Below are 16,971 nucleotides of genomic sequence, written 5' to 3'. Positions count from 1 at the left end.
CCCGATTCTCCTCGTAGACCAGTAAGTGCTTCTGATCGTGAGGGAGAACGAGAGAAGAAAAAAAAAGAAGAAGAAGAAGAAGCAAGGAAGCAAGGGAAAGATGAAGAAGACGGGGAAGGGTGGTACATACGCATGAATGGGCGAAAGCTCGTTCTTATTTCCGGCGCGGTTCATTGTGCATTGTTCGTAAAATGGAAATGGAGCCGGCGATAATTTGCGTTTGAACGAGTCCCCCTTTACCTCTTTATCCTTCTCTTGCCCTTTTCATCCCTTACATTCTACACTTTTTCGCTGGTCTGACCAGGCAAATTAACGAGAAGCGCTCACGATTACGTATATTGGCCTCATAAAATAAAATATATCTGTATATTAAAAGTTTGGAATCGCCTAATTTTAATTAATAATTTTCTTACTGATTCGAGATAAATACCGTAATTATGCAATATCAATGTTCTTCGTGTCGATGAAATTACTCGCCAGAGCTTTCTACGACAGCAGGTTTTTATTTAAATCGTTGAATTCTATGTATTAGGTTGTCCGAAAAGTTTCTTTCGTTTCATAAGGTGATAATAGACGAACAACAATTTCTGTTTTATATTATTTTATTGAATTAGGTATGATCCATTTCGTGATATTTCTATTATTATGTTCGTGCATAATTCAGTAAACTAATATAAAACGAAAAACATTGTGCGTCTATCGTTTCCTTATAAAACGAAAGAAACTTTGCAGACAACTTAATACTACGTGGTGGCTTTAAACTGTTGGCTCTTGGTACGTAGAATATTCATCGGCCTTCACGCTAAAAAATTTTCATGACGAACAGGTCGAGCTATTTTTTATTCAGATAGCGTATAATGACACTTTCGTGCTCGATGTTGCATATAAGCGACGAAGTTATTAATTAACCAAACGACAGATGTGTCTCTTTTCGGTAAAGTTGGCCTGCTGTACATTGTGTCTTTTATACATAAGCATACCAAAATGTTTTTCCATCGTAAATAATCAGAAAAAATTTCCCTACAGTCGAAAAGATGTTCGGACGTGAAAGACTCGGTGGAATTGCGTAACGAACGAGCTAATTAAAACAAATTGACGACAAAATACTATTTTCTAGAGAAAAAGGATTAACGAGAAGATACGTTTCGATCTGATACCTTTTTTAACTTCACAGGTGGAAAAAGCAACATTGCAACACTGTGCGAAACGTGACATGCATATATATGTATCGTACTATTAACGAAGGAACTCGTTAAATGGTAGAAGCAGTACGACGAAACAGCCAGTTACAGTTATTAAGCGTTTCGTGACAGCGTCGTTTACTTTAGTTACTCAGGCGCGTAATTTTCCAGCTGTTTAACAGTATCAAACAACAATTTTCCGAGTAACTTAATCTTCAGTGTTCTCACGTCCATTAGGAAGTTTCTTCATCATATTTTCATCTATGAAAATATGTCAATCGCGTTATTATCGCGTTCGAAATTATCGTGATATTAATTATAATCTTTTTAGACGACGATTAATATATACATTGTTTTATTAGACTATAATTTATTAGATTATAGCTACGTTAAAGTGGCTAAGCATCCAGGTATCTTGACGATAATTGCACAAATTTCGCTACGAAAATCTCGAATTCTTTAATAAATAAATTATCGAAGATTTAATCGCATCTCTGGAAGTTTCATTTAATTATTAATTAACTCGATACCTTAAGAAAGTATCCTGTTCTGTTCTTAAAAATCATGAGAAATTTCTCCTGTTGAAATTTTCCAAATTAACCATCGAACGCCAAAGAAAAATAGATCACGCGTTTTTGGCTCTATAATTTAAATGCATAAATTATTTTTCCCGAAACAAATATGTCAAATATAAGTTGCGAGTCTTGCGACTAAAATATATCGTACGATGGTAGATAATCCGATACGGCTGTGTAAGCGCCGTCAGGCATAAACGCAAAATCGACGATGAACGGACTCGTTGCTTTTGACATCCGACCCATCGTCCAGTAACATTCGTCAGATCGTCTCAAATATGCGCTGACACGTCATCACAACATATCGAAATAGACTTCCACGCAAACGACGGGGAGGGTCGCTAAAACGACAGGTTGATTCTGCAGATCGTAGATTCTGTTGTTTGTCTATTATCAAATAATTCGCATTTCGAACTGCAGCTGCATCTGTGCTCGTCGGTGAAAATAGCCCGATCATGGACATTGTACGATGCGTTGTGTATCGACTCAATGATGCGCATTGGAAACGTTATCGATCGTCGCAGACGATAATATGTATATGAATTTACGTTTGTAATTACAACTGATTGCGTTCTGCCGAAATACTAACACCTCGAAGAGTGTCTGTTTTAGCGAATTTCCCGTTTAATCCCTTGATATTAGTCAGAGCGCGAGAGAAATTTTGCGCAGATTCGAAATCCACGCTTTGCAATTTCATTAAAACAGGGAAGAACAGCGAGTCTGTTTCTTCATTCGTATGCATAAGACTAGGTTGCGAAGCTGTGCAAAATTTTTTAATCTTGCGCTCTATCTACGATTTATCTCGGTTTATCGGAAGCAAAATGTAAGGGAGAAGAATGTGCGGAAGGAGAAGAAGAAAGAGAGAAAGGGAGAAAAAGTAAGACAAGGTAAAGAGAAATTGAGAAAGAAATGAAAGAGAAGGGAAAGAAAGGGAAATCAAGGAAGACAAGGAATGGAGGGAAAAAAGATGGCGAAGAGAAACGAATACCCACCTTTATTTCTGTTGATTTCAGGGTTCAAGCAGAAAAGAGCTGATGCTTGCCTTGAAACTTCCCTGCGTACAATTTCTATATTCCACCTCCTCTTAATTTCAAGGATAAATCTATACCTCACCAAACATTTTCACAAATGTCTGGTTATTAAACTATTGAAATTCTGAATGATCAAGTTAACTATAGTTATCGTAGACATTAATTAAACTTAATTATACTACGGCGATAGTATCTGCGTCGTATAGACAATGTCTAGCATACGAAATCTCCTTTCTAAAATAGACGCATGATAAAGCTTATCGATAATTCGATTAATTAAATTAAATATGATATATTTATAGCGCAGGTCCAGACATAAACTTACATCGTGTATATTTCTGCGCGTGTACTCTTTTCAGACACTGTACTCGCATACCTTGAATATGGGTAGACGAGACTGGTTTCTAACAGCAGGACATTAATGGAACGATCGTTGCGTTAGAGGCTAGCGTTACATCTCCGAGATCGGAGTTCGATGAGGCGACCTTTTTCGTTCGGCACCATAATTCAGACTGGTAATTTATGGAAATGGGCCTTGAAGTGTCGATAACATCGAACGGCGACTATGAAGTAGGATTTATGAAGAAACTAATTGAACGGTAGGATTAAACTGATTTAATGGCCGTGAAGAGCGCGTGGGTACGAAATATGCTTGATTCCATCGTTCTAAGTATGCTTGACGAAAGAATAAGAAAAGAAAAGAATTTCTTGTTTATATATCATATTTAATTAACACCTAGTATATCCGCTTTCGCTATTTACATATTACATTACATTATATATTATAATATGTTATATTACATCACACATTATATATTATATTTCCTAATAATGTTATTTCGAATAACTTAAAACGTGATTCTACACAAACAGAAAAAGCGATAGGAGAAGAAATCTATTTTCGTAAACTATACTTGTTTCGTTCGATTCGACTTAATTCATCAATTTTTCGTTCGAAGAAAAGGAATCGTACACTGTGGACTTTTGACATTTGTCGATTAGAAGTTCCGTTATACTCGACGATACTTGGAAAAATAAAGTTCGCAATTAGGAGAAAGTTAATAAACACTCGAGTGGCCAGTGACTTGTCGTCGTCCCACTTATAATATTTTCATATCAAATTTCTCTGAACTGGCGTTGTTAAACACTCGACACCGATCTTGAAATGCGTAATAAGGAGCGTGTAGACACAACGGGAATTCCAGGCCATTATCGGTGAAATAAAAAGTTTCGTACGAAAGCAGCGTCAAACGAGACGCGTCCAATTTCTTGCTGAGCAATTATTCCGCGAAAAAGAGATAGTGTTTGCCTGTTTCGCGATGTCATCCGTTTCATTCGTTTATCTTCCGTTCGGCGAAAAGAAGTTGCACAACAGCTCGAGCGTGACTGCAAAAATTCGGCGAGCTGTTTCCCGGCTTCTTACGTGCTGAAAAGACTAACGAGCCTGGACCGTGCACGAACGAATTAAGGGTCTTAATTACATAATATTTCGCTGCAAACTGCACTACAGTGCATTTTTCTGTTATTAAGTAAATTTAACAAAACCTTAAATAACGGAATTACCGACACATTGTGTAACGTTACACCGTATCTTCGTGCGATTATTCGATTAAAGATTCGTCCATTACTTCAACATTATTCGTATTCCATTTTAGAAATATATTCTTCATTTTATTACAAGTGTTGCTAGAAATTTGACCTTTTAACAAAAGATCATCGTCATAGCGCTATCGAAGGTATAAAATACCAACGATATACTTTGTGCAAGTAAGATTAACTACACAAGTTAACTCCACACGTGCACATATACACGAATCAAAACTGCCATCGTCATTCATTTTAACAAGACTGTTTTCCTAACTCTTCTTTCTAAAAAATCTAATCATCGCAGATAGTCAGCTTCCAGGTAACGTTCATCCGCCAAAGAGCTACATCAAATTAATTCGTCAATGGCTTTCTACTTGTCCGAAACGACGACAAATTCTCTATCGTACAACCACAAGAGCGGCATCCGTTAGTTATTCAAAATTTACCGAATCGAATACGATTTCTCTACGAGATACCTATGAATTTATTCTTGGATCAATTTTTTCCAAGACGTTTATGAGTTGACTATACAGACTAATAGCCGAGAGGTGCTCGAGGCAAGTGTCGCGCAACTTTCTTGCTGCCTTTAGCGTCTTCTGTTTACAATTACTCAAGCCGCTCGTCACGTACGACAGGCTGCGTGTACCGTAAGTTTGCTCTGCAGCCTGGCCGTATTTGCTCGCACGGTATGAATCTTGCGCGGGTCGTCTCACATTTTTGCGGTGAAAACAGTCGGAAGCTTGTCAGCCAAACTTCGATCGACTGTCGTTCACTCGATGTCTTCGGAGTTTATCCCAAAAAGCTTGTCATTCCTGAAAGAACTCTTCCCCGTTTCCACGTGCGCGCTATGTGTGCTTCTTGTTTGCTAGCAACGGTGTATTTTAGTTTTAGTTCCGTTAGTTTGCCGTTATTTAACTCGAGGAAGATTTATGGTCGATACTTAAGGCTCGTACTGATGTATCCATTGATTTAGCGAGGCGGTGTGTAATTTAGTAATTTACCATTTGCTACTAACAAATTAAATTTATAACTCAACATTATACGTTACTTAACGCTATACATGTAACTAACGCTTTCTATGTACTAAGCAAATCGCTTAGTGGTAAGTGGCTACGCGTCATTCGACTGAATTACTATAGTCCGTTCAACGAGTCCAGATGCTAGCTATGAACATATGCGCGTGATGGTATTTGAATAAGACAGGGGCGTTGTCGTAGTTCTTAAATATCGTACGTACCACTTTTCATGCGAACTGACTACGAATTTTGGAGACTGAGAAACAAACGACTAGCGTTTGGTGATCGGCCAATAGTTAGACCTGCTGCCTCTCGCGTGTGCTTCAGCACGCGAATGTTTGTTTATAGCTGTTTGTTATAAACTGTATATTATTGTTATTATTATAAGCTGTATATTATAATAGCTGGTATCTTGACTCGTTGCACAGACTTTAGACGTATCTGTACGAGCCTTCAAACTGCGTAAGAGAGTACGATCGTTTAGAATTTCAGGATTAAAGAGTTTAGGTACGACGAGGCTCTTCGGTTCTATGAAACAAGGGACTATATGAAATACAGCGGCGCTTACTTCGCAACTTGGAAAACAAATACACATATAAGTGATTTAATGACTTAGTCGAGCAGCACTTTGTATCCTGACGTAAAAGTTTCTGACATGTTTGTACGTTGCGAAGAAAGAAAAACGAACGAATAGAGCGCAGAGATGGTTTGTATCGGGAGGTGAGATCGATCGGACTTTCACGAGTAAATGGAGTTGGTAATTAAAAGGTCGCGACTCCCGTCGACGCGTGGCCAAACGACAACGACGCCCAGTTTCTAATTAGAGTGCCACGGACTTCAGGCTGTGACCGTGTCGAGAGCCCGTAAATTTAGATCCGTGGAGAACAGGAAGTGTTCGTTGCGGCTCGTTTGATTTCCGGTCGGAACACAGGTGACCCTTGCTGTCACCAAGCTTGGAAAGCTTCGGATTAAATGAACGTTCGAATGTCGTTCGTATCATATTCGTCAAGGGTATTCTGGACATTGGTCATTTTGTTTCACCGACGAATATTTCAACGCGATATCCCTCTTACGATGTACAATTGACGATAAGTATAATTTTAACATCCAACACTAGCGTATAGATAGGACATTGTACTATTTAACACCTTACCGACCCATATTAATCGGCTTTTTGTCGCCGATAATCTTTCTCATTATTCGAGCAGTAATCTGTTATTTACAACTAAGGTACCTTGCCCAGTCGCGTCAATTGCTTTGCTTTGTAAGCTCCCACAGTTTGATACCAATTTGAAAAACGTACCTTTCGCAATGAACAAAACAAATGGTATTGGAGAGTCTAAACCGAAACAGAGCCGGTGCCAGGGAGAATCTGCGCCTGAGATGCCGGTCGGACGTGCGTATGCCGTTGAATCGCTAGCGATCGGTAAAGTGTTAACGCGTTGAGTGTCGCGATAGTCATCGGTGATCCATGTTACTAAATTTGTTTAGAATTATTAAGATAAGATCGATCGGATGGATTAAAAAACGATCAACAACGTGAATGAACTAGGCAACATTTTCGAGAAAAAGAAGCACAAATACAATATAATATTTTGCAAAAATTAAATGTTACACGGTGTTATATATCGTTAGCGTATTTTAATTAATTTCGATTTCGTTATTATTATTTCATTTGACTTTGCTTGGCGTCACATATTTCCATCGATGTCTTTCTGGGCTAGGAATGTAGCTAGGACTGCGACTAGCTTTACCCTTTTCGTAAATGAGATTATCCGAAGCTTTTCGAAAGATGTATGTCGACAAATTCAAACTCGCGTAAGCCGTTTTAGAACAAACTGCATCGCGACCCGATACCAGTCGATGTAGCTGCAAGTGCAGTGGAAGTCGTCTCCTTCGAACGGGACAACTTCTCACTGCTCGTATTACGTAGACGTATTCTGTCTGCGTTGATTTGCTCACCTGGTTCTGCTGATCTGTCGTCAACATTCTAGACAGCATAAACGGTATTCTTAGAAAAGGTTTGAGTAAAGCGTTAAACAATACGTTGAGAATTATAATTAAACTGTAGATGTTTATACACATAAAAGTTTACGCACGAAAAGTATTTGAATACCATCGCATTTGTTGCAGCATTTAAGTCCAACTTAAATACTTTGTCGTTTGATAGAATTTTCATACGATCAGAAAAATGTTATACGTACAATGAAAATGAAACTTAGAAGCTGATAAAGATCTCTCGAATGGAAAAGAAGTATGTACAAATATTCGCTGGAAACATTTTACTCTCGACGATCTGTTGAAATGTAAATCTCCCAGAAATGCATAAACATTCGCAGCCTAATTACAAACCAAAGCGACGCTTATTCGAGTCCCAACGTTAGAAAATTACAGATCCACTGATACACAATTTTTTCGAAACATTCGCAACCAGCTGTAGCAGTCTAATTTAGTCTAAAATCGTCTAATTTAAACTCGATTTTCCATTCCGAAGAATACGCGAATCGAATAATCGTTGCCTTATGTGCGGTTGCCCAAATAGAAAATCAGCGATTTGTTCGGAATGAAATTTTTAAAGGACAGAGAGAATCGCGTTAACGCGAGAGAGCCTGCATAAAGCATAGAAATGTTGTCAGAGTGTCGACTGTCTGCAGGCGTGTCAGAAGTCTCTGAATAATGAAAGCAGCGTTGCGAATCGACGATGTTTTCCCTATGTTCGGCGCGCGACATCAAACTCGCGCCTGAATACGTTTCCGGGCGTAATTTAAGGCCCTCTGGGCGTGACGCTGGTTGGCAAATTCCAACGAGCCGTTAAATAATTCGTCGAACAACGTACTTTCTAGGCCCGATCGATCGTTCCGCCACGGCGTCCCTCAGGCAAGGCGCATTGACTTTTCTTTCCAGCTGAATATTCGAGTGGATCTTGCAGGTGCTGGTTGCCATCGAATTTATCGAGTCGCGTGCACGATCGACCAACGTCACGTCGTTCTGTACGTCGTTCTTTGAACGATTTCCATCTTGTTCCGCGTGATCTTGGCGTTTCGCGATCCTTTCGTCGACTATGGCGGATTGGCTGTCTGACGCGTTGTCGATACTATTCCGCAGGCTTTCCTCCAGCTCCAGCAAATCTCGGAAAAACGTTTGGCCTTTGACGCCGAACAGACCTGTTCTGAAACAATTGCGCGTGTCTACCGAGCAACGATTCGAAGAAACGAAAGAAACAGACATCGAACATACCTGTTTCCGTTGTTGCGCCTTTTTCTTGCGAGTACGTTCTCCGTATCGGAATGAGACTTCTTCAACATCGCCTGTTCTTTCTTTCGATGCCTCTTCAACTCCATGACGATCATACGTCGAACGATAACGTTCAGTTCCTCCTCCTCTTTGCCGGAACTGGTAGCGCGTCTGTCGAGTATTTTTTCCAACAACTTTCACGTGTGCATCGTTTTATGATGTGTGTAATTATACGGTATAAGGAACGAACGAAAGCGTAGTGTTTCTAGAAATTTAATGCCACGGGTCGATGACATTTCTGCAATTTGCTTTTCCCTTTCGAGAAAACACGGGATTACTGAGTTACTAACCGATCCAAATCAATCCGACAGATTAGAAAGCGTTAAATAATATACGAGGACAGAGCGATGACATCGCGTTCGCGACAATTTCGGTTGAGATCGTAGAAAGGATGAAACTGTAGTTAAAATTTCAATCGATGTCGTTTCGATTGAAATTTCAGTCGCGAGTATCGACAACGAGTATCGTACAATCGTAAAAACACATCGAGTATTCTCGTTCTAATTGACTTACGATCGGCTAAAGAAAATCGTAGATTCCGTTCTTCTATCGTTCCTCGTCGAATTTTTCTTTGGAGACGATCCAACGTCTTCCTCTCCATCTTTGCTTCTAGATATCGCACTCTTGCTCCAATGAAACGCAGATTTTTCTTCCGTACAATTTGCCTCGCTTTTTGGGTCTATTCCAAACTGTTCGTCGAAATAATCGTCCTTCCGCGTACGCGCATCGTCATCCTTATCCGTTGCCTGGCAAAACGAAAATTCCTCGAACGTATCAGCTACCTTTGCAGGATTTTCATTTTCTTTTTGTTCCGCCTGCACGGATCCTTTCGATGCGCGACCAGTTTCTTCCGATGCATCCATCTCGAAATCAACTACCTTTTCGTTCGGAAGTTGCTGCGAATTTTTCATGAACACGTCGTCCTCTTGCAAGATCGAAACGAGAAACTTCTCCGCCAGGGAACGACTCACCGTCGTCTCCGAAGGTTTTTCATTTCTCATCTCGAAATTTGCCAAACGTTGCTGCGAATGTCCGTCGTCCCTTCCAATTTCTAAATGCGTCTCGAATTTATACGACGAACGAACCTCGTTGTTGTTCGGGCACGTATTCTCGCTTTCACGAGCAAACGCGTCCTCTGCATATCTTTCCACTCCTGGAACCATGGCAACGTTTTTCATCATAGCGTAGTCGGTGAGTTTGCCCTCGGACCAATCTATAAATTTCGACGAGGATGTTGCGCAACTTTCTTGCAACGTTGCATCGTACTGTGAATTCTTTCCCTCGCTCGTCGATGGTTCCACGTTTTTTAATTTATCGGCTGCTGCATCGAAATTCGTTTCGAGAGTGACGTCGTCGTTCGAGGTTTTATCGAAATAAACGTCCATGTCGTTTCTAATATTCTTCTCGGTAATTTCTATCGAGATGGAATCATAACGACGCTTCTTTCGCTTTTCCAAATGATTTTTCAAATTCTTCCAGAAAGATGCGCGAATATCTTGAAAGATCTCCTCGAGTAGACGTTTGACTGTGCAAGGTTCGAACTCCGGACGCCTATGCACGCTGAAAGCAAATCTCCGAGGAAATTAGTCGATTCTTATCGAAGTTGACTGTCTTTCAAAATAATAAGAGGAGACAACAAGAGTATTCGTTTCCACGTATGATACAGTATAAAAATCATCGAATTTATTCTTTAAGAGATCAACGAGCTGTTAAATTAAGAACAAAATAGAATTAGCTGTTTAAATTAATCGATAAGAAATTCAAGAATTCTCTTACATTATTCAACGATCGTCTGATCCATCCTTACGAATACTAACAAGTTTCTATACATCGATAGAAATACTCGAGTATTTCCTCGTATGATAAAAAACCATCGATTGAGAAGACAAGTAAGCAACAATCTGGAAGTCAGTAACGCCTATCGGATTGGCCGACAAAGCGATTACTCATCGGCCGTACGCAATATTCGTTGCGCGTAGAACGAAAGTCAGCGTCAACTTGGAAATTGAATCGAATCGATCAACCTTTTCGCGATTATTCGATTTGACGGGCCGCGATTTAATTACTTTTTACCATGGTCGCGGAAGTAACGGATTCCGCGTACGAAAATTCATCGGAAAATAACAAGGGGTGGGTCGGGAGCGCAATCGGCGCGATACAATCAATTAAATTCAATTACGAGGTAGCCACGCGTACGAACGAGCTTGCGCGACAAAATCGACGTAATTACGCTGGTTCTCGACAGGAGACCTGGTCAATAATTGATTTCCTCCGCGCCACGAGACGCCTCTCGGTACCAGATGATCCGACGTCGATTTCTTCCACCTTCTTCTCGACTTGTTCACCTCGTAGATCGATAACAACCTCCGGACGCTCGACACTACGAGCAAAACGTTCCACGCGAGGACAGCGAGCGAACAGATGCAGATTAGTGGTAATATCGAGCTCTCGTATCCCAGGATACTTGACATTCGCATAGTAGCAGAATTATGCAGGTAACACGATCACGAAAACGAGAATTTCTGCATGTTATCCTGGCACGTCCTCACTCGCGCATCTTTACGATTTTCTTCTTTTTGTTGCGTTAATTCTTTTCCTAATGAAATTCGAGTAATTTTCTTTCCACAAGAGATTTAGGTTACCGAAAGATCCGAATTTTGCGGCTGCGACCAAGCGATTTGCGATTGTTTTTTGCTTTATCCCGCAATGTTCCGGTTTAGATATACCTACGCGAAGTTTGTTCGTTTCCAACTTTTTGATCGTTTGGTATTTTTTTTTTTTTTTTCATCCCTTTCATCGTGCGCGCGTGACTTCCGGGAGAGCGGCACAGTCGGGAACAATGTAAAAATGGAGTAAGTATAGCATTTGTAATTTGAAACATGGCTCGACCGTGGCGTAGTTTGGAATTAATTTCCCGGAACCGCTCTAAATGCATTTTCGGTGCAAATATTTTTCGCCGACGAATATGAACGCGAATATTCAAATGCGTGGGAATTAAACCGGTCGCGGCGCATCAAGGAAGACGAATTTCGAACACGTTCAATAAATTGGAAGATACAATTTTATGCAAACAATATTTCGCCTCAGATATTAAACGACCCAGCCTCTAGAATTGCAAATGTGCTCGATGTTAATATGTATGGCATCGTGGAATTTAATATGTCGTGTCACGGTGATTTTACGGCAGATACGATCGGGTCGTGACAAACCCGATCCATTACCGACAACTGTCAACTACATGTTCAAAGACTCAATGTCAGCAAGTTCGAGGCCACGAAACGTAATGAGAACGGCGTTATGTTACCGGAACTCGATACAAAGAACGCGGACTCGTAAAGTTTCGTATCCTTTGAATTTCGTTTTTGAAAATCAATAGCTTCTAGTATTTAATAATTGCAATTTAATAATTTTTAGATAGTAGACATCGTATAGTAAATATCGTGTCAGCCTACTGTATCGTGAATCGTGAAATTGCATGTCAACATGTTTTACGTTACGTTAATACATTGAACGACAAAGAAGAATCGAATAAACTGTCGACTCAGCTCCTTGGAAATCATCGAAATTTCTTCCGATATTTTTGTCGTCAGTTTAAGTTCTCCGCAATTTAACACAGGTTTTCTCAATTTTATCGAACCCGATTGTAATATTATAGTAAGAAAAAGGGTACCTATTCTATCCATCCATTTTCCGATAGTCCATCATTAATAATTTACTAGTTGCATAAAATTTTAGGTTTTCAGATCAACACGTTAAATACCAACAACGATATAGTATCGTGTGTTCTTAATTAATTATTACTTGACCTAAGTTCCCTATAATTTATAGATATCAAATTCACAAAGTTCCCTAAATTGCCACGAATCGCTTATAATTTCCAAATATCATCGAAATCGATCAGGATCGTATAAAAAACTAAATACCTGTAACGTTATTTCCATTAATAAACACGACGAATTTCATACAAAATTATATCTTCCAAAAATCGAACGTTTCTTTAAACCACTTAACATGAAAATGTAAGAAAGTTGAACGAAATCTGTGCATAATAACCGTTTCAATCGCGATATTTCGCCTGCAAATAAAGATAATGTATCTATCAAGGGATTAAAGGCGAATCGGGATCGCATCGTATCACGTTCATCGATCAAACGTCCTCGTTTCTTTCTCGTCGACGAGTATTATCTGAATGAAACGGTGCCCAGCGGTATCGAGCATTGGTTTTTCACCACTTCCTATCCACGAGTGGTGTATCGAGTATCCGGTGCACCCTTTAATTCGTACGCATCGCACGTATACGTGACGTTGACGATTCGAGGACGCCGTTGAACGTCAAACGCATGCCCACGTTGCGAGGACTCTCTAATGGAGTGTCCTGCCAGGTCGAGTAGCTCCGTTGCATATCATTTACCTTTACGAGCAAACGCAGTTACACACTCGGCATAACGTCGATGCTTTAATCACGTGATCTTGATTCTCGGTTAGTCGGCTACGTTTCGACCAATCTCTCGCTGGAACATGTCGTAAGTTACCGCTTCGTGTCACGTTCATCCTCGTGATCCTCTATAAATAAAGTGTCCAACGATTTTATGCTCCGTTGCCGGTCGATCTCGCTGCTATTAGGCTTCGCAAGATCTATGTTCATGACGCGTGCAATTAGTAGACTGCGAATATTTACGCGAATTTACGCATCTCCGTACAATTTAGTTTTGTGAATGTAATTCAGATACAGATTTGCTTGGCATATCAAAGATTACGATTGAAACGCAGATACTGACGCAGATTTGTATTTTTGCAAAGGGAATTAGAGAGATGGAATCCAAGCTGATATTTGTTCCAGGTATTAAATGTTACAAGGAATATTTTATTTGGGATATTTCGCCGACTTTAGACGTACGTTTGACAAATTTTTACATTTTTAAATATCTCGTAAATGTGTAACAACGTACGGTCTAGTTATAGTATACGCTTTCGTAAAAAGAATCCAGGAATATTACGTAATATATATTTTTGTAGAAAGAATGATCAATGAAACATTTGGAAATGATCTCTTAGAAGAGTGATCAACGGACAAGAATCGAAACTAAGAGAAATTACGACACTTTTATTCGAAAGTCCCTACTTAGTAATACGAAGTAATTCAAAATAATCTTCTCCCGTATGAAAATGAAGTTACTCCGTTGACCGTAAAAATATACGATTGCAATTGGAATCGAGGTCGAATCATAAACTACTGGATTTCGACGATACGGAGAATTTGGTGAAAGTTGTACCATAATTTCGTATTTGAACGCGAAGGTTTTAAAATGCTGTGTAAGAGAAGGGATTAAATAAACCGTGCTTATATAAGTTACGAGTATCTTCGTAATTGTTCATGATTGACGTGTATTGATCAATAGTGATTTTGAAGTACCTCCTACGATAGAAATTATGCTTTCTCTCGATAGATTTGATAAATTATTCAAATCCTATAAATAGAAATCGTGTAATAACGAAGTTACGTCGAGTACAGTTAGCTTTGCAATGGGTGCCACCAGGTCAACGTTAAAAATACTGCATTAAAGATGACAAATGGATCTGTCAAGATAAGTTAAGTCAGTCATCGTTTCTCGATGCCTTAAAACTCTAGCATAGACAACTACGGATATTTTTAAAGAGCTTTATTTCCTACCAAACAACATTCTCTTCCCTTACCATCGAAATGGTTGCTACTTGTGTAAGCTTCTTACGTGAATATCGAGACTTCTGTAAGCTTCTATTCGTTTCCATTCGCAAGAAGGTGCATTATTGTTTCAAGCTGAACGACAGCGATACTGCAGCAGAAAGATGATCACGCAACGACGAGCATCGAGTTGATACCGTTTCAATATCAATAAATTCGATATCTGCAACCGTACAAATTCAGAAATAAGGAAACAGAAAACTGATAAACCACGATACTTCCTCCATTGCAATTTTACTAAAGAAAATCTAACGCGATAAAACTGGTCACGATCATCCCGCATTGCCACTGTACATCCTCCATCGTCGTACGACGATAACGAACAATTTTCACGCGGGTTATACCAAAGGATAAGGGGAAGTATATTAAAGACACCGCGAAAGGAAGTGAAATAGATCAGCGTAGCGACGAACGGGGAAAAACGTTCCCTAAGTGACGACATTTTCACAGAATGTTTCCCACAGCTGGTCAAAAACCTGGAATAGAAGAAAGGAAGAGACGCGGAGCAGTGTATTACTCCGGTTCCGTGGTCCTCTTAGGAGCTCTTAGCGAGTCGTACGAAAAGTTTCATGCATACGAATGTACGAGAAACTTTAGATGCACGGTGTTCCACGACGTATTTGGAATTAAGGCGGAAGAGCAGCAAGAGAGAAAAAGAGAGGAGACGTATTGGGATAGGTGAGAGAGCGGGAGAGAGAGAGGGAGAGAGAGGAAGAGAAATAAAGAAGAAACACGTAGATATTGGAACAAAAGATGATATAACGTATATCATTGCTTTCATAAGTCGTTACTTGTCATTCGGTAAAATTGCACTTTTTTAGAATGGCACTATGCGAGGATAACGGATGGATAGAAATGCATGGAACATGAAAAGATAATACAAAAGTACATACAGTTTCACGAAACTACATACACGAACTTCGTACACGGTGTTCATAAAGTTTCGTTCCACGTTACGACAGATATATCGAGTTTTAGTTCAAACGAAAAATACTTCGTTGGAATGTATCGAACGCACCTTGAAGTGTCTTTAAAATTAAGTTCGACGAAGTAGGAGCGTAACTGTGGCGTGACGCTGTAAGAAAGGAAAGAAGGACAAACGGAAAAGGAAGAAAAGGAAGGGACGATGAGTTTTGTCGCGCAGTCAGTGGACTCGTCGACAAAGTAACCTAACAGATCCGTATCTTAGATGCTGAGATAACGGACTCAAGTCAGAGAATGTAGGAGAAGCGTTTGCGAGAATTGCCATCGGTGTATACCTCTCTGGTGACTAAGAGCGTCGGCGTACAATATAAAAATGTATCGAAAGAGAACGAAACGGAATAAAAATGAAATAAATGAATTTAAAAAAAACACAACGAAATAAAAAAAAAAGAAACAAAAAAAACACACACACAAACGCGAGGTAATTGGCCTGATTACGAGAGCAACATGATTTCTGTCTTGCAGGCGGCGCGGAGACAGACGCGGTACAGGCGATCTTGGCCAGATATCTTCAGAGGCGTCTTCAGGGGTCGCAGCTGTCGACGCCGCCGCCGCCAGCTGTCCTCTTCAGTAGCAATAACCAGGCCAGAATGAGACATGCTCAAAGGACTACCAGCAATGCGTTGCCGAAGAACGTCAGCGAGAAAGAGAGGAGGGATCGCGTGGAGGATTACGAGGATTACGAGGACGACCTTGAGGGTTTCGAGGACAGTGAGAGGAGCAGAACCAGATTCGATCTCTTCGCCGGTAAATCCTTGAGCCCCGCTCATATTCCATTTTTCGGATCATTTCGTGTCTTGATATTTTATCACTCGAGTATTTTATTATCTTCGGATAAGCTTCTATAATGGTCTTCGGTGAAAGGGAATTATAGACGAGAATACGTCTACTATATCTCGATGTTTGATCAGTATTTTAATTTAATTTAATAGGTCGGTAAATTTATTTAAGGATTTCCCGTTGGATGAATTGAAAAACAACGACGTTTTTATGCTTCTCCGACCATTAAAAATATGCAGCGAGTTTTGGTAAAATTAATGCCGATTTTTATTCGGATATAGAATTAATTACGTACATCTATTGATCTGTATTATTATTAATTTAACTATAATCAACTATGTAGAGTATATTTAATACAAGTCGATAATTGTAGTGCTAACGGTTTACAGAACACGTGTTAGAAATGGGAATTAAGAGTGTAGCTTTTAGAATACGTTCCTTTAGAATACTTTCCTACGTTGTAACACATAGTTGAGGAGGGATAATCACATTAGCACTCGAATGAGAAGAAAGTGAAGTTGCACGAGGATGTGGAATTTCGGACAGAAAGTTAGTCCCGTTACTAACTGTTCCTTCTAATTACTAAGGGTCCATTCGCGAATCGGTAAATGTAAGAAACTCCGAAAGAAACTAGTCTTCGACTCTTTTTATTTATTTACCACGTATATATCGTTGTTCGTAATCAGCAGTATTTTTCTTCACTTTTCGCCAAATCTTTGATCAGTTTGACTGTCACGTTATAGAAAAATTGATTTCACATCGTTAGTTACGTTATTCGCATAAATATTATATTCATTAGAT

At 39.7% G+C, this 16,971-nt stretch overlaps 2 protein-coding genes across 8 annotated transcripts in view; one reads left to right on the top strand and one right to left on the bottom strand.

The window, feature by feature from the left end:
- LOC126915950 (uncharacterized) overlaps positions 1–16,971 on the top strand; it is a 196,747-nt gene that overhangs the window by 109,865 nt on the left and 69,911 nt on the right. For all 6 annotated transcript variants that reach the window (XM_050721223.1, XM_050721185.1, XM_050721194.1 and 3 more), the window contains one exon: positions 15,856–16,137. In XM_050721223.1, the coding sequence (XP_050577180.1) occupies positions 15,856–16,137 (282 nt within the window). The remainder of the gene's footprint in view (positions 1–15,855; positions 16,138–16,971) is intronic.
- Positions 6,596–9,386, bottom strand: LOC126915963 (uncharacterized). Of its 2 annotated transcripts, XM_050721248.1 has the most exons (3): positions 9,198–9,386; positions 8,227–8,795; positions 6,596–7,380 (listed from the first exon to the last, which is right to left on the bottom strand). In XM_050721248.1, exons 2-3 carry the CDS (start codon positions 8,616–8,618, stop codon positions 7,062–7,064), a joined length of 711 nt encoding a protein of 236 aa, XP_050577205.1. In that variant the 5' UTR covers positions 8,619–8,795; positions 9,198–9,386; the 3' UTR covers positions 6,596–7,061. The 2 variants fall into 2 exon arrangements, with proteins under 2 accessions (XP_050577205.1, XP_050577215.1); XM_050721258.1 differs by having other exon boundaries at positions 8,227–9,386.

The sequence above is a fragment of the Bombus affinis genome, chromosome 1 (genome assembly GCF_024516045.1).
Source record: "Bombus affinis isolate iyBomAffi1 chromosome 1, iyBomAffi1.2, whole genome shotgun sequence".
NCBI lineage: Eukaryota > Metazoa > Arthropoda > Insecta > Hymenoptera > Apidae > Bombus > Bombus affinis.
Note: the sequence above shows the minus strand (reverse complement) of the source record. Positions and strands in the feature narration are given on the sequence as shown.